The 27,997-nt window shown below is 41.1% G+C and overlaps 3 protein-coding genes across 3 annotated transcripts; all 3 read left to right on the plus strand.

Moving 5' to 3' along the window:
- The first annotated feature begins 256 nt into the window (after window positions 1-256).
- Window positions 257-15,722, plus strand: LOC117776320 (ubiquilin-1-like). Its single transcript, XM_034610155.1, has 13 exons — window positions 257-430; window positions 2,718-2,869; window positions 2,953-3,101; window positions 3,628-3,890; window positions 4,069-4,184; window positions 4,679-4,850; window positions 5,315-5,446; window positions 10,582-10,779; window positions 11,492-11,643; window positions 11,727-11,842; window positions 12,593-12,893; window positions 14,958-15,129; window positions 15,573-15,722. The coding sequence occupies exons 1-13, from the start codon at window positions 275-277 to the stop codon at window positions 15,705-15,707; spliced, it is 2,214 nt and encodes a 737-aa protein (XP_034466046.1). The 5' UTR covers window positions 257-274; the 3' UTR covers window positions 15,708-15,722.
- Window positions 15,723-16,613: 891 nt separating this feature from the next.
- lamtor2 (late endosomal/lysosomal adaptor, MAPK and MTOR activator 2) lies at window positions 16,614-19,247 on the plus strand. The gene is made up of 5 exons (XM_034610117.1): window positions 16,614-16,800; window positions 17,976-18,138; window positions 18,231-18,320; window positions 18,656-18,834; window positions 18,900-19,247. The coding sequence occupies exons 1-4, from the start codon at window positions 16,733-16,735 to the stop codon at window positions 18,710-18,712; spliced, it is 378 nt and encodes a 125-aa protein (XP_034466008.1). The 5' UTR covers window positions 16,614-16,732; the 3' UTR covers window positions 18,713-18,834; window positions 18,900-19,247.
- Window positions 19,248-19,750: 503 nt separating this feature from the next.
- Window positions 19,751-27,760, plus strand: rab25b (RAB25, member RAS oncogene family b). Its single transcript, XM_034610106.1, has 5 exons — window positions 19,751-20,027; window positions 23,817-24,012; window positions 26,021-26,214; window positions 26,444-26,524; window positions 26,948-27,760. Exons 1-5 carry the CDS (start codon window positions 19,991-19,993, stop codon window positions 27,064-27,066), a joined length of 627 nt encoding a protein of 208 aa, XP_034465997.1. The 5' UTR covers window positions 19,751-19,990; the 3' UTR covers window positions 27,067-27,760.
- The last annotated feature ends 237 nt before the right edge of the window (window positions 27,761-27,997 follow it).

Below are 27,997 nucleotides of genomic sequence, written 5' to 3' on the forward strand. Positions count from 1 at the left end.
TAATATATAAATATATATATATAAATTATTATATACATTTGTAAATACATATTATAAAGTAACCTTCCAGTTCTGTACATAAGTAAGTTACTTTACAACTTTGGTATAAGAAATATCACACAAAAAAAAACTACAATTACAAAATATGTCATTTTCTTCTTCTTTCAAACTGTAGAGCCTGCAGTTCAGCCGGGCGGCGATAGAGTGGCGGCGGCAGCACGCCGACGCAAAGTCAACTCTGCCGGGAACGACAACAGAAGAAGAATCGGTAAAGATGGCGGAGAAGAGCAGCAGCAGCAGCAGCGACCACACGCAGGACGTCATTGCGAATAAAGACGAATCTCCCGGAGGCGACCCGATGATGATTAACGTCCGGACTCCGGAGGGAACGGAGAAAATAGCGGTCTGGGAGGAATCCTCTGTGGCCCAGGTGCGTCCGCTGACCCGCTTCCATCGTGCTACGAAGTTAGCTAGCCCCACCTGCAGCTGTCAGCTGGTCTGACGTTAATCGACTGATTTGTGACATCATCATCCCATCGCTCACTGGGAGTCAAGGGGGGAAACGTTCAAAACGTGTGAACTGTGGACGTGTTCTACATATTAGATGGGTTTTTTTAAATTTATTTGAATTCGTCCACAGCTACCGAAGTGTTTTTCTAGTTCAAAATCCAATACCTGTACTTTCTCCTATTTCCTTTTCTCTGTCCTGATCAGACGTAGTTTACCATAAACCTGCTGCCTCGGCTGTGAAGGGCCAGGGGGGTGGGGGGGGGGTGGGTGGGGGATACTGGTTCCTAACTGTCTTTGCTATGTGAGCCCAGTGATGTGTCATTGGGCTCACATAGCAAAGATAGAAGCTAAGGTGTGATTGTGAAGAACATCTCACAGATATAAGATTCCCAAAGTGCATCACAGGGCCAAAAAATAAGACGCCATGCAGATTTTTAAAAACAGAAAACAAACACACATGCAATCTAGAGAGAATAATGCAGAGTCAGAGTGAAGTGCACAGGTAGAAAGAATCTGCCTGTTTGAACGTGACTGTCTTTTGAATGAATCCACCGACTCGGTTGAAACTTGAAAGATGTAAGTAGGATCCGCACTTCCACGCAAATGTCCCACAAGCTTGGTCACCACATGTCTTCGGACGGGTCTGTGAAATATGTAATAGATTCAAATGGTCTGACCCAAGAGAGAGGGAGTGGATCTATGAGATGAGTAATATCTCACAATAATGAAAAAAGCTCCTTTAATAATGAGTAACAAGTGTCTCTATTTGCAATTAATGAGTTTCCCAGTATTTAAAGATGTAGACAAATTTATTATTTTAATAAACAAACTCAAAAGAAAGTTTAAGCTGCTACCAACACAAACTAACCCTTTTAATTTGAGATGCTAAATCATTATTTCAAGAACTTGCAGTAATAAGCTCTATGACAGCATAAAATATTCTCATGTTTGTTTATTAATGGACTTCTGTGGAGCCCAATGTCGGCAGCATGATGGAGATTAAACTTCAGGAGAGGAAGTGGGGAAGATATGCCAAAGTTTTAACGTCTTCAAAAGTTTCTAGAGACACATCATGTTAACAGATAAACAAAGGGCACAAGCTGGGGCTAACCAGAAGGTGCCGGTAATGCACCTCTCAGTTGTTTGCAAACCACCAACAAACAACACAAGAAGAAGAAGAGAACCACTTTACCACCAGGCCCTGGTTAAACCGTTGTGGCGGCCAAGAGTGAGATTAGATCTTATCTTACATTATCTGTCCTCTGGTGAAGCTGACAGCTCGCTGATAAGTGAACTTTTCTCTAGCAGGCAGGGCGCTGTTGACCAACATCACTAAACAAACCAGAGTGCTGATAATGATCACCCACACTTCGATGCTGATCTGTGAAACTGTTTCCCAACACAAACTGAGGGTGTAACCTCTGTGACCAACCCCTTTGGTGCACGCATGTCCAGATTAAACAAAAGGTTTGCTGCTTGGCTCCAAGTTTACATCAAATTCACACTATAGGCGGCAGTTTCAAGCAGTTTTTTGTACAAAGATTTATAAATAATCAGTAGTTTTTAAGTGGAACACAACCTGACTTGATTTCTTGACTACTGTTTTTTTTGTATGTCAATGGGTAATTTAATAAGAGATTTTCCAATGCTATTTTTCTTTCCCAATTTCCGATCTGGACTTTGTCCTAACCAAGTACTGATCCGATACCAGTACATTTAGAAATATAACCTATACAGAATACTTTGACAGCTGTATGCTACTAACCCTGTAAGGAAGTGATAAACAAATGCATACAGAGAATAAACACCATAGAATTTATTTTATTATCTAGTTTGACAGTAATAACTGGAAAAAGACTACAAACAAATACATCTGAGAATAAATGGTTCGAAACTACAGTCTTGCATATGGTACACGTTGCAGTTTTACTTGTGGGACTTTTGTTTCAGGAGTAACCACCATGTGGGCACAGTGTGAACTAAAATAATTTTAGAACTAGATTTTCACAAAGCACCCATCTTCAAAAGAGGGGCACTAGATTGCATATTAATGTAGGATAATGTTGTACTTATGTAGTTTTGATCCTCACTAATATTTGCAACTAATCAAATCACCAAAACCTGCATTTCTTCTTTGAACATCAAGGCAGCTGCTGACTTTGCCCTGCTGGTAATTTACCATCATTCTTTTTTTCTCATGTGTCCAGTTTAGACAGGAAGTATCCAAAAGATTTGAGGCCCCCCAGAACCAACTGGTGCTGATATTCACAGGGAAGGTTCTGAAGGATACTGATACTCTGAAGCAGTATGGTATCAAAGACGGACACACCGTTCATCTCGTTATCAAGAACATCCCAAAGTAAGTATAGTCCATGAGATCTGTGTTAAGAGGTCTCGCTTACGTGTGGTGAGATTATTATTTGATGTCTGCTGTCTCTTAAGATCAACAGATGGCGGTGCATCTCAGACCAGTTCCACTTCTTCACCACCTCAACAAAACACTATCAGCAGCAGCGCCAGGAGCACCAGCCCCAGCCCCACTGTAGCAGGCAGCACCGGTCAGACACCGATACAACCTGCTAATGCAATGAGTAAGAATGTTTAACATAAAGTTTACTTTGTTGCTTTTTGCACTGCAGGGAGTTTCAGGGTTTGACATTTTTTCATAAGACCTTTTAGCATTCTAAGAGGACTGAGTCTGAAGTCTGGTCTGTGTTACATGAGTGCTGAAGGTAACTCGATTTAAAGGTGGTCACCCCGTCTGCAAAACCTGAAGAAAGAAACTCCCTCTGATTAATATACTTAGAATGCAAGGCAGATGAACCTGTAGCTCTCAGCATGAGGTGGGGTCTTCAACATGGGGGAACTGTCTTGGTTTGTCCATCTAACTTGCTAATAGCTTTTCAGTAACGTAAACTGAAGCGTTCAGTGTCACCTGCTCTTGTAGAGACACTACATATTGTTGTACTGCTGCATGTGTCATGTGTCTACATACTTTATTCGCCCCTTGCACTCAATAAGATGCTACATGTTATCGACAGGCTGTGATTTGGTTCCACCATGCCACATGCCCACACACCTGCCAATAACTTATTGACCTGTATCCTTCCTCCTCAGGTGGACTCGGTGACCTGTCCGGCTTGTTAGGTCTCGGCATGGGTTCACCCAACTTAATGGAGATGCAGCAGCAGGTGCAGAGGCAGATGATGTCCAACCCACAGATGCTGTCGCAGATCATGGGGAACCCGATGTTCCGGAACGTGATGTCCAACCCAGACCTGATGAGACAGATGTTACCAGGCAATTCTCCGATGCAGCAGCTCCTCGAACGAAACCCAAACGTTTCTCGCATGTTCAACAACCCTGAGTTTATGAGACAGGTCAGAGCAGAGCTTTCACGTTCGTGTCCTGGAACATTTACATTGTAACGTTCAGCAGCAAAGGCATGGGGATGTCCAAGTTTACTTTTGTGCCCAAGACAATAGGAAATATTTGTTTTCAGGACGTCGGGGCTCTGCAGGTTTTAAAGCTGATTTTTGTCTAATTGTCATTGAGCAGTTGCAGAATCCTGAAACGCTTTCTACGATGAGCAACCCCAGAGTCAGACAGGCCCTCGAACAGATCCAACAGGGGCTGCAGATATTACAGACGGAAGTGCCGGGATTCGTGTCCAGGTACCAGTTACACCCCTGATTCCACATATTCTTCAAGCCTCCATATTTGTCTTAATCCATGAGTCCACTCAGGAAATAATCTGAATTTCTTCAGTCATTTAAATCATTAAAAGAAAATTAACACTGATAATTTGTATTCATATCTTTCACATCAGTCCAGTGTTTAATGGCGCAATTACCAAGATTTCCTTGTTCCTCGTCCTTGGGTCTCTTGAAAGGCGATATATATAAATGCAAGCTATTATTGTTTTTGAGATGCTGGTGGAAAGAAACTTCTTCTTCCATACATTGAAACTTCAGGGCGAACTCTTGGTGTTTAGGGAAGGTCTGGTTGCTAAATACTAGCATGTTGTGTTCAGTTTAGTATCACTTTACATAATTATATGTTCAGTTAAAGAGGGTTTACTCTCTCTCAGGTATTTAAAGCTGCTCTTCTTGACCGTAGCTATAAAGCTTTCTTTTTTATTTATTTTAATGTATTCTTCCACCTCCAGTGTGCCTACTGGAGGTCTCACAGTTCCTCCAGCCACAGGGGGCAGTGTCCCTCCAGCCACAGGGAGCAGTGTCCCTCCACAGAACTCCTCCTCAGCTGCCTTACCACCAGGATCCATTCCCTCACAGCAGATGCAACAGATTTTACAGATGTTTTCAGGCGGTGGCCAATCGGTACGTTTAATCAGGATGCAACAACTTGTTAGTTTATTGAGAAAGACAAATCGATAATGTTGTCTGTAAATGTGACTTGCATTATATATATATGCAGGTTCAAATATTTTAGATTAAAATACTGATTTCAATTTGTATTTTAGATTAAAATACTGATTTCAATTTGTATTTTAACATTTTTTTTAAGTGAAAGTAAAAGGGTTTAATGTTATTCAGTTTAAAGAACTATACAGAAAAATGTAATCATGACATATGAGAGGAGGAGTTTGTCTTTGTATTATGATGCAGTAATTGTGCACGAAGTAGGAGTACTGTAAATATAGTTAAACCCAAGAGTTTGTGTCAAAATATTAGGTCAAGATGTGTCTTCTCTCTCACCACATACTGACAGTTATCACAATCTTAAAGTTTCCACCTCTGTAAATAAAAAAAATCTTACGCCATCTCTTCCCTCACACCTTCAGGTGCCGGAGGCTCGTTTTCAGCAGCAGCTTGACCAGCTCAACGCCATGGGCTTCATCAACCGTGAAGCTAACCTGCAGGCGCTTATCGCGACAGGAGGGGACGTCAACGCTGCCGTTGAAAGACTGTTGGCCTAACGCGCTCAGTTCATTTTAGGGATTGACGCTGGACGACCACTGTAAAAAAAAAAAAGTCAACTTTTAAAAGTATAGCAACCAGGTTGGATGATGTTCAATTCTGGGCGCTGTTGAAAGACTGTTGGCCCAACGCGCTCAGTTCATTTTAGGGATTGACGCTGGAAAGACTGGTAGAGTTGGGGACTAGCGAGGGAGATTTGAAAATATATTTAATTAAATTGATCTAGATAAATTCAGTCCTCTATGACATTCAAGTCTGACCTGAACCCCAGATAGAGTTAGAGCTGTTACTGTCACTTGTTTCCATTAATCTGTAAATCAGACACCACAACGGTCACAGCCACAGTTTCTCTTGCTAGTGCAGACGGAGACAGTTTCAGGCATGACCGATGCACCTTTACGTCTTCCACATGAGGACGCAGAGAAATTTAAGTTAAGTAGTTGTTTTTACATTATTTAATAAAAAAAAAATGTTGTATTTTAGTCTAAGAGTTTTAAAACTGGGTTCTGTTGCAGTAGGTTGGGTAATGTTCCTTTCTGGGCACTCAGCTAGTTTGTAATGTGATTTATTTTCACTCTTGAGCCTTAATCTTTCCTAATTGACAGGAATTTATTAACTTATCTATAATATTTTATCCTGATTTCTTTTTTTACACATATTTTCTTTCCTCAGAACTGTTTAAAGTACTTCATCAGATTTTTATGGTTGTTTCTGCTGCGTTAATGTTTCCAGGAGAAGGAGAAAGTGAAAATGTTCAGGTTGTTGGACCAAGGCTATGATACTGTTATGTTAGAATAAGATAAGATAAACTGTAAAGCAACATTGGCTCGACATGATTTTGTTGGTGGGTTTTCTCACATTACTTAGGAGGTAAAGTAAATTCCATTATTGATTACAAATGACAACAAGCCATTTTACATAATATGGTTGTGTATTTCCATACATGTTGTGTCATACCTTAATGTGTTTGATGGAATCTGCAAAATACTGCAAAGATTAAATGTAAAATCTTTTGTCTACCTTTGGACTTTCAACCAAATGTTCTTTGTAGATGTGAAAATAATTGCAGAAAAGTTTAGTTGATTTGAATCCATGGTTGTAATGTTCTTTAGTCTACAAGCCCCCCCCCCCCCCCCCCCCCCCGAATCTAAAATATGTTCGTTTAATGTCGGTCACTGACAGTTCTGTGCAGTGATGGAGAAAGAGATTAAACAGAGGAAATGTAGAAATTGCAAAAAAAAATAACTGCAGACAGTCAGCCCCAGTGTGCCATGTTATTTGTCTGCAGTTATCTTTTGGTAGCGTGACCGTTTCATTTGATGGGTTGTGGTTTTGAGTTCAATTTTTACTGCTGTTTGTCAGTGTCTTTCCTTCTAAGAAAGTTGTTTTCGGTTCATTATTAATAAATTACTCTTTTGTTCGTTCATCCGTTCACCATTATTCTCTTTCCCTGGGTTATTAGGGCCCGAGCACGACAGTGCAAGGAGCTGTTATTAATGTTTCATTAGCCGATTAATGTTCGTGCCTCGTGAGGGCTCCTGAGTCTGACTCCAGGATGCTTATAATATCCATTGGTGTTACTGGAGGAAGTTCCTTTACATTGACTCTGTGACACAGGCTGGATTCTGTTTCATCCAGGCATGGGGTTGAACCTCCAACAATGCTCCACCCTAAATCTGTCAGGATGGCATAGGGCTCGTTATCTTTTCCAGATAACACCTGTCTGGGCGCTAGTGTTCTTGGACAGACTGTTTCATGTGGGTATATGATTACGGTTCACTGGAATGTGGTCTTTACTGTAGGAGGGAGGAAGGTCGACGTGAGAGCTTGAATTGTGGTCAGTTTCAATTTTACAGGGTAGGTATCTGCTTGTAACTGATTGCTTAATTCTTCGTTGATGAAGGTGCTGTCACTTTGGGTGTCTAACAATGCATACACAAGCTGCTCATTAGATGGGTTTTGGGCTGTGGACACCCACACTGGGACAATCATGGAGGTGAAGACCCTTTACATGTGGCATGGCTTGCAGGCAGGCGTTTTGAGAAGTCAGAGAATGTCCTTAACCCTTCAGCGTCCTTGGAATTCATTTTCGGCCATTTTTGACAGCTTCTCCCTGAAAGCTCTTTGGACAACAAATGGCTGACCATAGCGTTGGTCTAGTTTTTCCATGCATCTCTGTACGCTTCATCGTCATTGCGATAAAAGGTGCCTTCAAGGCATTTGTGTGCTGAGCCAGTGACATATTTCTTCAAAAAATGAAGATCATCAGCTGATGAGGTACCTTTGCGGTGGATGAGTGACATGAATGAAGCCCTCCATTCAATATAGAGAACTGGGTCGCCACTAAACACTGTGGGCACCAGCATTGGGAGTCTGTCTTGGATTGCTTGGGCCAACTGAGACACGTCAGTATGAGGTGCTGGTGCGACAATGTGAGGGTTCTGGTGCTGATCAGAGGGGATGGAAATGCTTGACCTTTTGTTTTGCTGCGTGGGCTGAGTATCGGATTCCATTCTGCTTTCTCTGTCGTAGATCATCAGTCTGGCACGAGCAGCCTCCATGTCCTTTTCTGCCTGTAGACGCTCCAATTCAGACCTCTGCATGTCTAATTCCTTCCTGTGTTGCTCTTCCATTGTTCTTATTTTCTCCTTTTGCCTTAATTCAACTTGCATTGTTTTGTGTTGACCTTCCTTTGCAGCTACATCAATTCTCTTTGCTACAATGTTCGCAGTTTCCGAGCGGTGACTGGCACCTGACCGTGAAGCGCTACCATAAACAGAGTAGGCGTAGTCATTGGCGTGTAGCTGATGAAGGCGCTGCTTTTCAATATCAGCGTCAAATTCACCATCTATTGCTGATAAACATTCATAAATGACTTTCAATATGTCACTAGTAACAGCTTCACGTGCGTCCATTTTTTTTTCTTCGCTTTCAATGTCCTCCCTTTAATTCCTGTTGTGACGATCCTTCATATGCAGCTTGAAGTAATAAGCCACTACTTTCCTGTATTTTCAGTTCGTAGGTTTATGCATTTGTTCCTTTACATCGTCCATTTTAGCCGTCGTCGTTGGACCATCACCAGAGTTGCTGCGTCACATGAACTCCACTGGCAGTGTGGTGCAGCAGGTGGAGGTCATATCCGCCGGAAGATGGTCGAGACTTTCAACTGATGTTTCCAGGTTTATTTGAAACTTCCCTAAACAACACCGTAAGAGCTTGTGCCTCTTCGGAGGGTCGCTAAACCCCCCCCCCAAAAAAACTTTTCCTTTGTGAAGTTACAGATTCATAACAGGAAGTCCGCGTCTCTACCGGAACTTCACTTTTCAAAATAAAAGCGTGTAATACAACAACGGAAATGAGATTGTCTGACCTCAAAGCGAGCAAATATTTCACAATAAAATAACAGACACTTCAACAATATTAACAATAACATAGATTGGGTTATTTACAATCTGTATTTGCACAAATTACTCAAACATAAAAAAATAAAAGGCAATTATTTACACATTTGTTGGTGGTCACTCTCTCTGAACTAGCTCCTCTGCTAACACCGATATTTCTCTATATTACTACAGTTAAATCGCCGATCTATGTGACCGGACAGTGTTAAGAATGACTGTTTTAGAATTAAAGCAGCCTATGGGTCATGTTTGACTCCAATGACATCAGTGTGCATGGACACAATCAAATTTTAGGGGTTCAAGAAGAGCAGAGATGTGCATTCAGTTCACAATTAAATCTTTATTTAATAATGGGAGGACTAGAATGGGGGACCTAAGAAAGGGGAAAATTATGGACAATTATAAATAAAACAAATAGGTTATTATTTCTGAATGTATATAAAATCTAAAACAACAAATACCGTGACCACAGAGATACAATACACTTTAACCTAAAAAGCGAGGACCATTAGGCAGCTTACTTACTACGGGGAGATTCTATCACAAACCCCAATAGACACCACCACGTGAGCACACTGATCACTACCACTGCAACTCACAGTGCAAGGACAGAACCACCACACACTGTTCAAGTGACCAGCACCCTTTCGGCCTACATGCAAGGTGGTGTGAATCCCACAACTACTCCCTGTAGGTCGTCCAGCTGCCTAACCCAAGGAAAAGAGTGAGAGTCAGTTGGGGTCATCTTCACAGAAAAGCTGTGAAATAATCGGAGTCAGCGAACACCGATGTTTATCCACATGCAGACTTACCGCTTGCTCACTGTGCTCCTCTCGAGGCTAGCACGCCAGTCTGCCATTTCCATGGAGCCCGCCTCTTCCTCCTCCTCCCCCCCAGAGCAGGCGACATCGAAATCCAAACTAAAGCTGCTGGCTAAAGCTAAACATAAATACAGTAAGAACGTAATTCACGTCGGCAGCAACGACTCCCGGCTTCGTATGTCATAGATCATCAAAGTTAATGTGGAGTCGGTGTGTGCTTTTGCAAAAAACGATGTCTCAAACGAAATGACCAGAGCCTGGACCAGAACCTGCGCCGCCTTCTGAGTGAGAAGGGGACGTATTCTCCTGATGTTGTGCAGCATGAATCTACAGGAACGTGTTGTTGCAGTAATGTTGGCAGTAAGGGACATCTTCCCCCAGAGTCCCTATGCCTTATCATCCACAGATCCAGGGCTAACAACAAGACTGCTTTATATACAATATGTCTACTCAGATACTCTACCATTACTGACAATAATTCATCCATTTATTTACCTTCTAATGCTGTTTCTGATGTTCTCCTTTACACGAGGCATCTATTGCACTTCTATCCGTCCTGGGAGAGGGATCCCTCACATGTGGCTCTCTGAGGTTTCTACGTTCTTTTTTTGAGTTCTTACCCATCCATAGACCCTAAGATCATGCATATGGATCTGATAGATGTGGAACATTTCTTGATTCATTTTGAGTCTAACCCCCCCGGAGCTAACAAACTATCAAATTAACTTCCATAAACCAGTATATATCTCTGAATAAATGACAAACAGCTACAGTTGCTCTCAGACATTGCAGTGGCAGTGACAACTGCCCTCAAACACTTGTGGCAACTGTGATAGCTGCCTGCAAACAGTGTGGCATCAAAGGCAGCTGCCTTTACATATAAGTGGCAGTTTCTGTTGCCACCGGAAGTACCTCTACGAGCTGCCGCTGCCACGATTTGAGCTTGCCCTTACTGAAGAGATGGCAGAGAAAAGCAGCAGCGACCACATGGAGGATGTCAATGCGAATGAAGATGAATCTCCGGTTGCCACCCTGATTGAGATTAATGTCACAACTCAGGAGGGAAACAAGAAACTAACGATTTGGGAGGAGTCTTCTGTGGGAAAGGTGCGTTCATGTCAATAACAAGTACTGATCCGATACCAGTACATTTAAAAGTATAACCTATACAAAATATTTTTAAAACTGTATGCTACTAACCCTGTAAGGAAGTGATAAACACATTGAAAAACAAATGCATACAGAGAATGAAGCCATATAATTTTTGTATTATCTAGTTTCATAACTGCAAAAAGAACACAAACAAATAAATCTAAGAATACACAACAATTACTTCCTTTAAATAGCTCTAAAATGAAGTCTTGCGTATGGCACACGTTGCAGTTTTACTTGTGGGACTTTCCTGAGGAAAATATTGCAAACATTGCTGACATTTTAGGTAGCTCTGGCTAATGCTACACTACATACTTATATTTCCACATTCGCCGATTCCTGACAAAGCATTTTCAGTATTTCTGATGCTGGTATCAGTAATGGAACATCTCTAAATGTAATGAACAACTTGTTTCAGGAGTAACCACCATGTGGGCACAATATGAACTAAATTCATTTTAGAACTACATTTTCACCCATCTTCAAAAGAGGGGCACTAGATTGCATATTAATGTAGGATAATGTTGTTCATATGTAGTTCTGATCCTCACTAATATTTGCAACTAATCAAATCACCAAAACCTGCATTTCTTCTTTGAATATCAAGGCAGCTGCTGACTTTGCCCTGCTGGTAATTTACCTTTTATTTTCTTTCTCATCTGTTTAGCTTAGACAGGAAGTATCCAAAATATTTGAGGCCCCCCAGAACCAACTGGTGCTGATATTCACAGGGAAGGTTCTAAAGGATACTGATACTCTGAAGCAGTATGGTATCAAAGACGGATACACCGTTCATCTCGTTATCAAGAACATCCCAAAGTAAGTATAGTCCATGAGATCTGTGTTAAGAGGTCTCGCTTACGTGTGGTGAGATTATTATTTGATGTCTGCTGTCTCTTAAGATCAACAGATGGCGGTGCATCTCAGACCAGTTCCACTTCTTCACCACCTCAACAAAACACTATCAGCAGCAGCGCCAGGAGCACCAGCCCCAGCCCCACTGTAGCAGGCAGCACCGGTCAGACACAGATACAACCTGCCAATGCAATGAGTAAGAATGTTTAACATAAAGTTTACTTTGTTGCTTTTTGCACTGCAGGGAGTTTCAGGGTTTGACATTTTTTCAGCTATCTCTGAAAACCATGTAAAAATTCCTGATGGTTAGTATTGTTTTTAAATTTTTAATTATCTTCAAAAACCATATTTGATTCATGCATTTTAAAATTGGCACAGTAATGTGACCAAACAGTTCTCTATCATCAACCAAAATTAGCATCAGTCTCTCAGATTTAGGAACTGCAACGTGCCTATGAGACTTTTTTGTGTTCTAAGAGGACTGAGTCTGAAGTCTGGTCGTGTTTCTGTGTTACATGAGTGCTGAAGGTAACTCGATTTAAAGGTGGTCACCCCGTCTGCAAAACCTGAAGAAAGAAACTCCCTCTGATTAATATACTTAGAATGCAAGGCAGATGAATCTGTAGCTCTCAGCATGAGGTGGGGTCTTCAACATGGGGGAACTGTCTTGGTTTGTCCATCTAACTTGCTAATAGCTTTTCAGTAACGTAAACTGAAGCGTTCAGTGTCACCTGCTCTTGTAGAGACACTACACATTGTTGTACTGCTGCATGTGTCATGTGTCTACATACTTTATTCGCCCCTTGCACTCAATAAGATGCTACATGTTATCGACAGGCTGTGATTTGGTTCCACCATGCCACATGCCCACACACCTGCCAATAACTTATTGACCTGTATCCTTCCTCCTCAGGTGGACTCGGTAACCTGTCCGGCTTGTTAGGTGTCGGCATGGGTTCACCCTACTTAATGGAGATACAGCAGCTGATGATGTCCAACCCACAGATGCTGTTGCAGATCATGGGGAACCCGGTGTTCCGGACCCTGATGTCCAACCCAGACCTGATGAGACAAATTTGTCTAATTGTCATTGAGCAGTTGCGGAATCCTGAAATGCTTTCTATGATGAGGAACCCCAGAGTCAGACAGGCCCTCGAACAGATCCAACCGGGGCTGCAGATATTACGGATGGAATTGCTGGGATTCGTGTCCAGGTACCAGTTACACCCCTAATTCCACATATTCTTCAAGCCTCCATATTTGTCTTAATCCATGAGTCCACTCAGGAAATAATCTGAATTTCTTCAGTCATTTAAATCATTAAAAGAAAATTAACACTGATAATTTGTATTTATATCTTTCACATCAGTCTAGTGTTTAATGGCGCAATTACCAAGATTTCCTTGTTCCTCGTCCTTGGGTCTCTTGAAAGGCGATATATATAAATGCAAGCTATTATTATTATTTTTGAGATGCTGGTGGAAAGAAACTTCTTCTTCCATACATCGAAACTTCAGGGCGAACTCTTGGTGTTTAGGGAAGGTCTGGTTGCTAAATACTAGCATGTTGTGTTCAGTTTAGTATCACTTTACATAATTATATGTTAAGTTAAAGAGGGTTTACTCTCTCTCAGGTATTTAAAGCTGCTCTTCTTGACCGTTGCTATAAAGCTTTATTAGGGCCCGAGCACCTCCGGTGGGAGGCCCTATTGTATTTCGAAGGATTTGTATTTCCCTTTTGGGGCTTTTTCACGGCCTAGACATGCTGAAATTGTTACCAAAGTTTGCAGGGAATTCAAAACCCCAAAAAGTAATTGTATTCTGGAGTAATTTGAAATGGGCGTGGAAAAATGGCTCAACAGCGCCATCTAAGGAAAGGCCCCTCAGTTAGCTTTCACCGATCTTCACAAAAATCGTAGCCCAGGTGTATCATGACAAGACAAACAAAAAAGGTCAGAGGTGCAATGGGAAAAAAGCAACAGGAAGCCCGCCATTTTGACTTTAGTGGCCATATTGGCCATTTTCCACATTTTTACTTTGATGTACTTGTCCCATGGCTTTCATCAGATCAACTTCATATGGATATGCGTGTCATCACAACAAGATGGAGATGAAAACTACCTCAAAGATCGATTTTTCGTCACACGGTGTGACCGTGGCGTGGCGTCAAAGTTTGATTACACGCCATCAAAACACGAGGTTCTGTATCTCGGACATATTTGGTCGAATCGAGTCCAAACTAGACATGTAAGACAAGAGTCCCGGCCTCATGACATCTACACAGAAATTACTCGTTACTTTTCGTTACTTTGTTACTTTTCGTTACTTTTCGTTACTTCGTTACTTTTCCTAACTTTTCGTTACTTTGTTACTTTCGGTTACTTTGTTACTTTTCTTTACTTTTCGTTACTTTTAGTTACTTTCGTACTTTTAGTTACTTTTTAGTTACTTTTGTACTTTTAGTTGCTTTTTAGTTACTTTCGTACTTTTAGTTACTTTTTAGTTACTTTTTAGTTACTTTCGTACTTTTAGTTACTTTCTTACTTTTAGTTACTTTCCGTTACTTTCAGTTACTTTTCGTTACTTTTCGTTACTTAGTTACTTTTCGTCACTTTATGTTACTTTACGTTACGTTACTTTTCGTTACTTTACGTTACGTTACTTTACGGATTTTCGTCCGTCTGTCCGTATTTTAATTTTTTTTTGGAACGGACAGATGGACGGATTTTCGTCCGTCTGTCTGTCCATATATTTGCACTTTGTACGTATTCTGAAGTTATTTGAAATGGGCGTGGCAAAATGGCTCAACAGCGCCACCTGGAACGCAACCCCTAGGTTTCCCTTTGACCGATCTTCACAAAAATCTTAGCCCAGGTGTATCATGACCAGACAAACGCCATTTTGCATTTAGTGTCTGTCCATCCAAAAAAAATAATAATACCGACAGACAGACGGACGAATTTTACTTTTTTATTTTTTTGTCGTCTGTCTGTCCGTATTTTTTTTGGACGGACAGACGGACGGATTTTATTTTTTATTTTATTTTTTGTCTGTCTGTCCGTATAATTTTTTTTTTGGACGGACAGATTTTATTTATTTTATTTTAATTTTAATTTTGCGTTTATCCTTCCCGCAGTGTGCAAAACACACCGTGTGCCCGGTCGCCGATCGCTCTCTCCACCAACCGCAACAGGTCCCGAGTTGCGTGTGCTCGGGCCCGTTCAGTGCTACAACATAGCCCTAGTTTTTATTTATTTTAACGTATTCTTCCACCTCCAGTGTGCCTACTGGAGGTCTCACAGTTCCTCCAGCCACAGGGGGCAGTGTCCCTCCAGCCACAGGGAGCAGTGTCCCTCCACAGAACTCCTCCTCAGCTGCCTTACCACCAGGATCCATTCCCTCACAGCAGATGCAGCAGATATTACAGATGTTTTCAGGCGGTGGCCAATCGGTACGTTTAATCAGGATGCAACAACTTGTTAGTTTATTGAGAAAGACAAATCGATAATGTTGTCTGTAAATGTGACTTGCATTATATATAAATGCAGGTTCAAATATTTTAGATTAAAATACTGATTTCAATTAGTATTTTATCTTTTTTTTGAAGTGAAAGTAAAAGGGTTTAATGTTATTCACAGTTTAAAGAACTATACAGAAAAATGTAATCATGACATATGAGAGGAGGAGTTTGTCTTTGTATTATGATGCAGTAATTGTGCACGAAGTAGGAGTACTGTAAATATAGTTAAACCCAAGAGTTTGTGTCAAAATATTAGGTCAAGATGTGTCTTCTCTCTCACCACATACTGACAGTTATCACAATCTCAAAGTTTCCACCTCTGTAAATAAAAAGAATCAAGACTTTTTACGCCGTCTCTTCCCTCACACCTTCAGGTGCCGGAGGCTCGTTTTCAGCAGCAGCTTGACCAGCTCAACGACATGGGCTTCATCAACCGTGAAGCTAACCTGCAGGCGCTTATCGCGACAGGAGGGGACGTCAATGCGGCTGTGGAAAGACTGTTGGCCTAACGCGCTCAGTTCATTTTGGGGATTGACGCTGAAAGACTGGTGGAGCTGGGGACTAGCGAGGGAGATTTAAAAATATTAGAAGAAGAATAGAAAGGTTTTGTTGATTTAAATCCATGGTTCTAATGTTCTTTTGTCTACAACCACCCCTCCGAATTTAATATATTTGTTCCTTTAACGTCTCAGTCACTGACAGTTCTGTGCAGTGATGGAGAAAGAGATAAAACCGCGTAAATGTAGAAATTCCATATACATTTCTACGACTGTAAAACTCGGTATTTTATTTTTTTAAAAGATAAGTGTTACGTGCTGTGTTGTGTTTTCTCTCCGCTCTCTCAAAACAAAGAATGCCTCAAACTTTGCATGTCCACATCTCCATGTGTGTCTCTTCTTAGCCTTGCAATAAATGTTTGTTCTCTAGTGTTTTTCGCTATTGCTTTCATTCCTCCCACTTTTTGCTTTATTTGATATCGATGATATCGTCCTTTACTCCCCGCATCCCATTGTTTTGGCCGGTCAGTCATGATGCTACCCCTAATTATTGTTTTGGCTTCGACCTTTCTGAAAGCTACCTCCATAATTATTTCCGCCACCATTTCCTGTCACCTATGCCCCTACCTATACAGCCCTGTGCGTGCAATGACCGCCACCAAGTGTCCAAAATAACACTGCAGGTTATCTAACCAAAATAATATGACATGCCAACAATAAACATAAATATATAAATACAATTTGATTAATTGATATGAAACATTGGACAAGAAGTGTCACACTATGTAGAAATTCTTCGGTGTCAAAACTGTTGTACAGAATATTTAATTAACACAATCAAGCGAAGCAGGAAAAAAGGAAAAAGTTAAAATCCCTCGCCTACAATTCCCACAATGCTGTGCACCCGGGAACAGGAAGAAAACATCAGCTGACTCTCCTTCGTTGTGTCGAGCAGTTTTGTGTGACAGTTTAAATTGAGTTGTTTAGTCACATTTCACGTTCGTTTCACTTCCCCGCCTGTCAGTCCGAGCGACATTATGTTGCGACCGAAGGCGCTGACGCAGGTTCTCAGTCAGGCGAACACTAACGGAGTCCAGAGCACACTGTGAGTACGGGTAGCTAGCATGCTACGCTAGCTAGCGGCATGCTAACCAGATGCTAAGTGACGAGAGGAGTTTGCTTTGGTCTTTTGACAACGAACCGGTGATGTAGTGATGCGGTTACAGGACCACGCCATCTTATGTGCGTGTAGTAGTTAGTGCAGCAGCGTGTGAGTAAAACTCCTGCTCCTCCGGGTTAACCAGGTCATCTCATGGCATTAGTTCACGAGGCACCTACAATGGAAAGTACAAGGATTCTGAGGTATCTCGTTAATTAACCCTAAAAATATAAATTGATCTTTTCAATTGAGAAAATCACTGATTGTTGTATCTCAGGTGAATAAAATATTCCTCTGCAAAATCGTCTTTTAAATCATGGATCTAGCTGACTAGCACTTACTGTTGATTACTGGATGTGTCGTGAACGTTGTATATTATCTACATATCTTGTTTTTAAAATGATTTTATTCCCCCTATTTTTATTCTATTTCGTACTTTCACTCGCTCTCTCGTCTACTTCATTTCGACCATCTCCTGCTACAACAGGTGCATTTAAATAAAGTTGATCTTATCTGTCAATCGATAGCAAATATTGAATTGAAAAGTCGACATCATAATTTCTTGGAGGTTCATTTGATGTCTTAAAATTCCACATTAAATCTGAACAAAGCAGCCTCAATCCCAAAATATGTCCAGTCTAATGTAAATGACAGAAATCGTCACATTTGAAACCCCGGAGACTGAAGTTTTGTCGTTTATTGATCAAACTTCTGACTAAATACACCAATTTATATGAGGGTTATTTTGTCAATTTAAAATATCAGCACACATGCGTTGATTTGTGTCTTGTTGCAAAAAAAAATTGTTTTGTTCATAATGCTCTTTTGAAACTTTAACCTATAAGCTCATTTGGGTTCTGTGACATCACAAGATTATTTTGACTTGTATCAAATAAGAATCATAATTCATTACAATTTTCGTTGTTTGATTCATAGTTCAGTCAGTCTGATATCACTTTATATATAATACATACTTTGATTAGATTGCAAGCGGTGAGTTCAGGTACTTTCCTTATTCCAGCTCTAATGTTATTGTTTGGTAACTTGACAGAGATGTGTAATAATAAACGACTGCACAGTCTATGGTCAAATATAACATCCACCTTTTACATGTTCACCAGCCTACTGAATAACGAAGGTTCACTCCTGGCCTACTCTGGGTATGGGGACACTGACGCACGAGTGACAGCCGCCATCGCAAGCAACATCTGGGCAGCGTACGACAAGAACGGCCACCAGGCCTTCAATGAAGACAAACTCAAATTCATACTCATGGATTGTATGGTAAGAAGCGCAGTTCTCCATGACCGGTGGATTTGTTGTCAGTTGAGTGATGAGCGGAGCACTGTGTGAGGATCTCTTCTTGTCTCTCTCAGGAGGGACGAGTGGCCATCACTCATGTAGCCAATCTGCTGCTGTGCATGTACGCCAAAGAGACGGTGGGCTTCGGAATGCTTAAAGCCAAGGTGAGAGTGTTGGCATGTTAGCAGTCTGTGCTGTTGTCTGTCTTTGCTTCACCGTACAACCACTGTCCTACTGTCACTTGTATGTTGTTTTCTCTATTCACTGTCTTCTGTACTTGCCAAGCTCATTTGAAATCACTGGTCATACAGGCAATGTTGTGCTGACAAAAGAAGATACCAAACATTGGCTGTTAAACATTTTTTAATGTAGTGTGTATATAAAGGCAAAATCAAAAGCACGTAAAAACAGCCTAAATAGCCCAGGACTATTTGTCAAAGTCACATTTGAGAAGCTGCCATGATGAAATATTTTGGTTTTTGTTTTGTCACGTTTATAGGCGGAAGCACTGGTGCAGTACCTGGAGGAACCACTGACTCAAGTGGCTGCATCATAGTGAAGAAATGTGCATTACTTCCTTCTGCCTGGAAAATAAAGCATCATGGGATGTAGTACATTCATGGACTACTGTAACACAAAGTGCTTAGTGCAAATATATATCTGTGTGTGTGTGTGTGTGTGTGTGTGTGTGTGTGTGTGTGTGTGTGTGTGTGTGTGTGTGTGTGTGTGTGTGTGTGTGAGAGACGTGTGAGACGTGTGTGACGTGTGTTGAGGGGGATATTCAGTGTATTTATAATCATGGTATTGATGCAACTAACAGCTTGTGTGAGTTCTTAACTGTTTGTCTTCACTTAGTTTTGTCGGCTCTAAAATTCCTCACAGTTTGTCAGTAGGACGTTTGTGTGTGAAACTGCTGAAATGATTCCGCTATCAGCTGCTTTCACGGTTAATACGCTTATTCACAGTTATGCAGAAAAGTGGCCTAACACACACATTATGAGCTGTATGGAAAGTTCAATGTACATGTCTGTCTGATTTAAATGCAGCAAATCTTAAACCTGTCAAATAAAAAATAAAAAATTGCATTAATATTTCTACAGTCTTGTTTTTTGTGTTTATGCTCTGAACTGACTGGTTGTGGGTTTTGCATGTGAGCACAAAGAAGACGACAGTGTCAAAACAGCTGGTTTACAAGGATAAGGTGTGAACGTATTCTCTGATACATAATCAATTTTTAGGTTTTATGTGCGTAAATGTCAAAGTATGAACACCATAAGGAAAGTTCAGATAAATGTTATATCGCAGTTTACATGTTTTGTATTGATTATGTTATTGCAGATCATCTTTTTTGGCAGATACCACATAAACTGTGTTTCAGGGTTTAATCTTCCTTTCAGTGATTCAGCAGGAAGACTTTTCGTTTTGCTTCCTGCATGCAGTTGTTTGAGTTGCCCACCAGGAGGCACCTGACAGTCCCTCTCAGCCTCAGCCCTACCTAGGAGTTGTGTTACCTGTCCAACCTGCCCTGCACTGGCTCCATTACTAGGACACACCTCCGTCTCCGCTCCACCACTCCCTGAGACAAACCCCGCCCGGCTGCCTTCCTGAGAAACAACCTGGATACACATGTCCTGTCCAAACAAGCCAGTGTTCTGTGAACTCAGATAGGGAAGCGTAGTGAAGGGCAGAGAGCTGGAGACTGGCATTCATGTGTCGGAGCAGTTTCTCTGTTGAAGAGCATCTGAGAGGCAGGTTGGCTTTGGTGTGAGTCAGTGTCATCTTACATCTGGAGACAGCAGTGAAGTGCGGCGCGGCTGCATTGAATGGACAGAACATGGGGTCAGATGAGACCTACAACTTTGTCTTTAAGGGTGAGTGCATGTGTTGATCTGATCCCCAGGGACATCCCTGCAGCTTTTCAAGTCTTGGTCTGTAATGCTGATATGCCCTTGAAATTATACTTCCTTGTTTATTATTAACTTGTTAATCAGTCATTTAGTGTAGCACAGTAATTAATTCTGATATGCAGCAGCTGAAGGTGCCAGGTGGCTCTGAACAGATGTGGAAAAGGAAAGGTGTGGGGTAGGAATATTGATAAAAGGCACTGGACAGATGGAAAGTAGGTGGACGGGGAAGTCAAATGAACTTGTGAAGTAAGTGATGCTGGAGTCCAACAGGAAAATAAAATATGAAGACGGTCAAGTCCGTTGTATTCACACAAATTTGCCCCACAGGGTTTTGGAGAAACAAGCCACATGTCAATAACGTCCCTGATTCAATTCAATCCCCCCCCCCCCATCCTTATGTTTCCTCTCAATCTCTACAGTCAAAGGCAGATATTTTACAATCTATATAGCATTTTAAAACTTAACACAATCTTTGTAAAATGATCCTTCTTGGAATATTATACATTGTATACTGACAGGTATGGTACATGCAGGTCAGGCCATATATATATACACACACACACACACACACACACATACACTCCCTAATATCGATATCAACATCGGCCCCCAAAATCCATATCGGTTTGGCTCGTGTGAGGTGAGTGTAAGGTAACTTTTAACTTTCACTAGTTAGCTTAGCATAAAGCCTGGAAGCAGGGATAACCAGACAGAAACAAGGTTCTGTCTGAAGATTGACTGAATGACCTTAGTCAAGGAGGTTATGTTTTGACCCAGGTTTGTTTGTTGGTTTATTTTTTCGCCTGATTACGCAAGAACTACCAAACTGATTTCCACCAAGCTTGGTGGAGGGATGGGGTCGGGTCCTGGGAAGAACTCACAACCAGTTTGTACCAGTTTCCCAGTTAATGATTCATGGATCTTAATAATAATCTCAATCATATTCAAGGAACCGATATTTATGAGCGTCCGCAAGTTGGGGCAGCTTTATTGAATTTAAAGGGACAGTTGGGTCTTGGCAGAGGTGTGTGCTCCACTGAGTGCTGTTCTAGTTCAGGTTATCACACCACTTCCTTTTATATATCTCTACTACAAGAACTACATTGTGTTGGATTGTTTGGCCTTGGCGGAGGTACGTGTGACTGAGTGCCAATATGTTGCTTGTTTGATTTGTACAAAAACTTAAAAGCAACATGTTGGGGGTTTAGCGAGGAGTTAATGTGTGGGAGAAACCTCAGGAGGAGGAGGAGCGACAGAGGAGGGATCCCTCCTCCAGCCTGTGAAGAGTGAATTCTCTAAACCGACTGCAATCATTGAATAAACTCGCTCACTAATGCAGTGCTCCTTGCAGCGTTTGTTATCTCAAAAGTATGTGCAGGATTTCATTCCATCCAGAGAATCACTGATTGCTCAGAGAAACTAATCAGTAAAATGATTGTACGATGTTTGCTTGGAATGTGAACCTGCAAACTCGTCTCTCCGTGTAAAGTGCGTGGACTCACTTAGGAAGGACTCTGCTAAGTTAAGTGTTGCTGCTGGATTTCCTCATGAAGGTCATGAAAACAAACAAAAGGAAAATTGAATCCACGCCGCAACGCATCAACTTCGTCCCGGCTTCTTCAGAAAACCAGTCCACCATAAAGCGGGATGGCCTCTTGTCCTACATCGCCATAGAAACCAGGGTTATTGTTTGCATAAGAAGTTACTCAGTCGTTGAAGAGAGGAGGAGGAGAACAGACATTCTTACCCGACACACTGGGAGAAAAACCCCGCAATGGAGTGATCAGTTACCTAAAACAGACGAAGTAGAGGAACTTGTAAAACATTGTCTGCTGTGACCTCGGACATCTGGTAAAACATTCTGTAAGTCAAGAACTGGGGATAAGTCATTTGTGTTTTAAGAGTGCAGCTTTATGGGAATCAACAGATGTTCAGGGAAAAAGAAAGATTTTTTTTTGCACTGGTTCTAAGAGAAGCGAGGAAGGGATTCCTAAACTCAAGTTGAAGTTCGTCCCCGGCCTTGGATGCAGTGATTGAGAAACTTTCCCTCTGCTGAAGAAGATCATGTGATAGGTTTTAAAGTGGCAGCCCGATCCCTAAATTAACCTTGAGACTGTTTTTCTTAACTCTTCTTCTTTTCTTTTAACTAAACTTTAAACCCAACCAGAACAAGTAGTCCTTAAACGTTTCTGAGAAAAGAAAAAAAATCAACAATCTGCATCTATCTGAAGATTATATCCACCAGTGGTTGAAGAAATATTCAGGTCCTTCACTTTAAATAGTATAAATATCACAGTGAAAAAATACTCCAATACAAGTTATAGTTCTGCATTAAAAATCTCACTCAAGCATAACCTATCCTATCCTAGCCTAACCCATCCTATCCTAGCCTTGCCTTGCCTTGCCTATCCTATCCTATCCTATCCTAGCCTTGCCTAACCTATCCTATCCTAGCCTAGCCTAGCCTAACCCATCCTATCCTAGCCTAGCCTAGCCTAACCTATCCTATCCTAGCCTAGCCTAGCCTATCCTTGCCTTGCCTTGCCTTGCCTATCCTATCCTATCCTAACCTAACCTAACCTATCCCAGTCTATCCTAGCCTAACCCATCCTATCCTATCCTTGCCTTGCCTAACCTATCCTATCCTAGCCTAGCCTAGCCTAACCCATCCTATCCTATCCTAGCCTAGCCTAGCCTAACCCATCCTTTCCTATCCTTGTCTATCCTAACATAATGTAGCATTGTTTCAGTCTCATTGATAAATTAAACTAATTGTTGCTTGGATTATAACCTCAGTGTTTTTGAGCCCACACGCCTCAGCAATAAACTGTGACTGTCTCAGATCTCATCAGCACTCTGTTCCTATATGTGCCAATTAAACCAAGCCTTCTTTCTCTCTCTGAGTCAGTCACGAGTGAAACCCAAACATTAGTCAATAAGATAAAAGGGTTTGTCCGGTTACTTCCTTTCCCGTTTACTCAGGAGGTAGGTTTCTGTGATCACGATATGAGGAGATAGCAGCTCAACCTGTTCCACCTCATAAGGAATCCCCTTACGTTCCCAGGCCCTGTTTTATCTCCTGAAACAAAAGGTTCAATTAAGAGGAAGTTACCTCAAAAAAAGTTTCCAGGAGAAAGAGTGTCTTAACTGCAGTTTGGGGAAAACACAAAATAAGGCTGGGAGAAAAAACTTCAATAATTTTCTATCAAATAGCAACATAATAAAAGCTCAATATAGTTATACATTACTTATGCATTGTGTAAGCACAGTGAAGAGACATAACACATAATGCATCTATGTCAGATTTGTAAAATGTTTTGCTGTTTATCAAGTGTTCGTCATTCTTTGCCCGGAGAGTTTAAAACTACAACTTTCACTCAGGGGCAAGAAAACATGGGACCTTTTATTTTTATAATTATCTGTCTGGATGAAATTCAACAATCTGGAATTTTCTGTTACATCCCACATAGGTCTCCAGAGTTTTGTGCAACATGTCCTGTCTGCACCCCTGAGTTGAAATAAGTAGGGTAGCTTATTTGCCACGAGGGCGTGTGTTGATTCATGGGCCAACCTTAAAGAGACACACCTAGAATAAGAGCTTTAGTTAATATGGGCTTTAAGTGATGATGTGGTCAGGATTGGTCCATATTTGTTTTGTCTCAGACACACTGCATTAAGTTTTGCAACAACCAAACCCTGAATCCAAAACCTGGAGCTGTGATTAACATACCTGTGTGTGTCTGTCTTCTCCAGTGGTGCTGATTGGTGAATCTGGTGTAGGGAAGAGCAACCTGTTGTCCCGCTTCACCAAAAACGAGTTCACCAATGATACTCGCACAACAATAGGGGTGGAGTTCAGCACACGGACGGTGCAGTTCAGCACCTTCACCATCAAGGCCCAGATCTGGGACACGGCGGGACTGGAGCGATACCGGGCCATCACGTCTGCGTGAGTGCCAAGACCCCATCACAGTTTTTAAACATATTCATATATACCCGTGTATCCATTCTCACACACTCGCATTGTATAGAAATAATTATTTATAACAATGTCTGTATTTCTGGGTATGTTGTCGTACCATTGCATCTGTGATTTTATTTCATGATCACAACAATATTGCTGTAAATCTCCATTTTGAAACACAAAGACAGCGATCGCACCAGTTTTTTTGTATTAGCCAAGGAACAATAATGTGTAAAACACATTTCATTAACTAGGCAATTCAAAGTGCTTTAAAATAATAAAAGCATCCCTGCAAATTGTCAAAGCAACATCAGACAAATCAAAAATGGGTTTAAAAAGAAATTAAAGAGTTACATAGATAATTAGCTATACAATAAGAAATAAAAAAGTCAAAGTAACAGGGCAGTGTAAGAAATCAGTAATTATTTGATTTAATAAAAGGCTGTGACGAACAGCAAAGTCGTTAGACTTGTTTTAAATGAACTGAGAGGACACAAAATGCCGGCACGTAAGAACGTCAGGGAGACAGACTTACAGATTCACCTGTAGGCAGAGAGACACTAAGTCCAAACGTAAAAAATACACGAAGGAGCTGAGCCGAAGCACAAATAGACACAGAGCACTGAACAGCAGCTGGAGGTGTGACCGAGGAAACACAGTGAGAGGACTGGGAGCACAGAGACTAAACACACAAGGGAGGTAAACATGTCGGGATAATTGGACACAGGTGAAACACATGGGGCGGGAAAGTAGACAAAGACAGGAAGTGAAACATCTAGGCACACAAGGTAAGAAATATCAAATTAAAACAGGAAATGAAACGTAAAAGAAATTTAAACCAGGATGATTTTTAATAGAATTGATTAAAAAAATTGGTACAAAATGACATTATGTTTTTTTCGTTGGATTCAGTTTTGACCTCTGAAGTAAATATGAAGCAGCTGCTGCTAGTCAATTAGCTTAGCCTAGCATAAAGCCTGGAAACAGGGGGAAACATGCTCCTACGTTACATGAAAAACGGACAATTTATAACTGACACACATGGTTTCTAAAATCCAATGTGTTAAAGCCGAGACGTTTATTTGAACGCCCAGCGCTCTGTGTGTCTCTTCTATGTGAGTGTGCCCTTGATTCATTTTTAAAAAATAATTAATTAATTAAACTGGGAGGATTGACAGTGTGGAAACTGGTTTTAAAACAATAGAGGCGTGTCAGTTTTATATTTAAAACATGGAAAAAATTCTGAGGACATGCCACACGGCTGGATCAGCTCTTTTCTGACTGCTTAGCTTCTTGAGTAATTACCTACCGACTTATTCCACTATGCAAATTCCCACTCCCATGGAATTTCCAATTTGTGCTGTAACAAGCAGCTAAAACCTATTAAAGTGGAATTAATTATGCTGCTGGTAGAGTGGAGCAGTAATGTAATAGTGACGGGTGTATGGATTGGTTCATGACTTCAGAGCGATCGCCAGTCTTTATAAGACAGCAGGAAAAACTGTTAATTCAGTGAAGATGTGGCGGTGCCCTAAAGCAGCTGTAATCAATATTGTCTTTTCTTATTTAGTTTTTCATATGACATGGGGTATCTGTTAGTGCAGCTTTTACTGTCGCTGCCCTCACTGTGTTGCTTTTGGCCATGGCAGCTACAAATCCACTTTTCACTTCCTGCCCAGCAACTAAAGGCCGACATACAAAGTCTAGTGTCATGTGAACATTGACATTTCAGGAGTTGATATAGGGACCAAAACCGGAGCCAGGAGAAGAGTAGAAATTGGACTTAAAGCAACATCCTGCATATAATGTTTTGCTTGAATCAACAGCTTGAAAATGATTTCAATGCTGCAATGATTTAGGGAGAATGGTGTCTTTTGCATTCCCACTCCACACACCAAACGCCGGTTCTTGTGCTGTGTAACTATGGTGAGCAGGTACGTTACCTGAATAATAACCAGCAACCATACAATAAAAGTCTATCTCCTCCAAACAGGTACTACCGAGGTGCTGTTGGCGCCCTGCTGGTCTACGACATCACCAAACACCTCACCTATGAGAGCGTGGAGCGCTGGCTGAAGGAGCTGTACGACCACGCTGACCCCCACATTGTGGTCATGCTGGTGGGCAACAAGACCGACCTGGAGTCCGAGAGATCGGTGCCCACCGAGGAGGCCAAAGACTTCGCAGGTATAAGTGTTGACAACCAGTGTGTTGAAAGTCACTGCGATGAACTAAATTAATGATCTTACAGAATGAACATTTGTCTGCTCGCCAACAGATTTTTCATCGTTGACATAAATTCTTATTTATTTATTCTAATTTGTGATCAAAGATTATGTGATGTTTTTTATTGGACCCAATTTCAAATGGGATTTAAATATATAATAACTAACTTTGCTTATTTTGTATCATCCAGAAAAGAAAGGTATTTTGTTTCTGGAGACCTCAGCCTTGAATTCAGTTAATGTGGAAGAAGCTTTCACCAACGTCCTAGAAGGTAATTTATTTTTATGTATCTAGCCTTTTTTACTACTTTGTGATTACCCACATATGGGCTCCTTTAAAGTTGATGTTTTTAATAACTTCCCCTTCCTGTCTCTCCTCTATAAACGTATAATATGTTTGAATAATTTTAATCAGAGCCATAGAGCATCATCTCCTCAGCACATTAAGGTTTAAAGAAAGTCTGCTGTACACGGGTTCGATTCCCAGTTGGCCAGACTGTTCTCATCCTCTCTCCCCCAATATTTCCTTTCTTAATCCGAAAAAAGACCTTTGGAACGGTTTTCTTAGGTAGTTTTTTGATTGGCTGCTTTGGGGGGAAACATCTGCTTGATTTTTTGTTGTAAATGTTAAAACTTCTTTTTATGCAGACACGTTGTTAGTGAATGGTATAATATTTTTTAATTTCTTGCATCAGAGATTCATAAGAAGGTGAGCAGTAAGGAAGTGGTTCGAGGCTCCATCAGCGCCGTGTCCCTGAACAGCTCCAGAGCAGATACCACGGAGGAGAGTAAACCCTGCTGCAGGAACATCTAATCCCGTCTCCATCCTCCAGGAGACCCCAGGGTGGGTGGGTGGGTGACAGGTGAACTCCTCGTTCACCCATAACCTTGTGCTAGAGCTCGAGGCCATGCAGCGACACGAGCATATTGACAGTCCTGGCTTCGGTGATGCCATTTTCAAATGACTAATGAAGTTGGACAAACTGGACAGTGCTGCATTCAAAAGACGATCGATAAATGTGAACGAACGTAGCTGGACACCAGCATCAGTCTTTTACGAGTCCCTGCTGTCCACCGAGCGTAGGTAACATAGGTAAAACACAACTTTGTTACCTATAAGATGATAAAATTGGTAACATCATGGCACGTTTATCTAGATAATAAACATGGTACAAGTATTCGTATCTCATGCATGTATAATCCCACATTTCAAGATCTGTATCTAATATTAGCATCTTGTATTTTCTTTTCACTGTTACAGCCAAAGAGTTTGCGTCTAGATGTGTTGTGTGCTTGAAGCGTTGTCTTTAAAGATGCATTTCTTCTGTTCTGAATATTCAAAGACTGATCTTATAGGTTGTTAGCTTGCTTTTAACGTTTTTGGAACCAAACACCAGCAATGTCAGAAATGACTAAACCTGGTCAGTTGTCATTGCCTGTATCCTGATTGTTTTTTTTCTGTATCTTTGCATTAAATTCTGTTTTTCTCAATAAAGATTTATTCAAACACAAAATAGCCTCATAGTTTAAATTCAAATGGAACAAATACTTTTGCTTATAGGAACTTGAATAACTGGGAACGGTATCATCCTTCAGAAAAAGAGTTCTAACATCAATCACCTTGCTTATCTTACATAGAGCCACTAAACAAACAGTACATGTAATGCAAGGTGACCTGCAGGTGCTGTATGTACCACTTGACTGTTCACCTTGAATTATTTGCCCCCAAAAGGACAAAGAAGAAG

This window comes from Hippoglossus hippoglossus, chromosome 16 (genome assembly GCF_009819705.1).
Source record: "Hippoglossus hippoglossus isolate fHipHip1 chromosome 16, fHipHip1.pri, whole genome shotgun sequence".
In the NCBI taxonomy this organism is placed as follows: Eukaryota; Metazoa; Chordata; class Actinopteri; order Pleuronectiformes; family Pleuronectidae; genus Hippoglossus; species Hippoglossus hippoglossus.

What these genes read in the sequence shown, in the direction of transcription:
- LOC117776320 (XM_034610155.1), top strand. Translation starts at nt 275, where the DNA reads ATGGCGGAGAAGAGCAGCAGCAGCAGCAGCGACCACACGCAGGACGTC. An exon ending in GTTATCAAGAACATCCCAAA is followed by an intron (nt 2,870 to 2,952) that starts GTAAGTATAGTC and finishes CTGTCTCTTAAG; the next exon opens with ATCAACAGATGGCGGTGCAT. An exon ending in AGGAGTCTTCTGTGGGAAAG is followed by an intron (nt 10,780 to 11,491) that starts GTGCGTTCATGT and finishes TCATCTGTTTAG; the next exon opens with CTTAGACAGGAAGTATCCAA.
- lamtor2 (XM_034610117.1), top strand. Translation starts at nt 16,733, where the DNA reads ATGTTGCGACCGAAGGCGCTGACGCAGGTTCTCAGTCAGGCGAACACT. An exon ending in AACGGAGTCCAGAGCACACT is followed by an intron (nt 16,801 to 17,975) that starts GTGAGTACGGGT and finishes CATGTTCACCAG; the next exon opens with CCTACTGAATAACGAAGGTT. An exon ending in TCGGAATGCTTAAAGCCAAG is followed by an intron (nt 18,321 to 18,655) that starts GTGAGAGTGTTG and finishes TCACGTTTATAG; the next exon opens with GCGGAAGCACTGGTGCAGTA.
- rab25b (XM_034610106.1), top strand. Translation starts at nt 19,991, where the DNA reads ATGGGGTCAGATGAGACCTACAACTTTGTCTTTAAGG. An exon ending in CTACAACTTTGTCTTTAAGG is followed by an intron (nt 20,028 to 23,816) that starts GTGAGTGCATGT and finishes TGTCTTCTCCAG; the next exon opens with TGGTGCTGATTGGTGAATCT. An exon ending in GGAGGCCAAAGACTTCGCAG is followed by an intron (nt 26,215 to 26,443) that starts GTATAAGTGTTG and finishes TGTATCATCCAG; the next exon opens with AAAAGAAAGGTATTTTGTTT.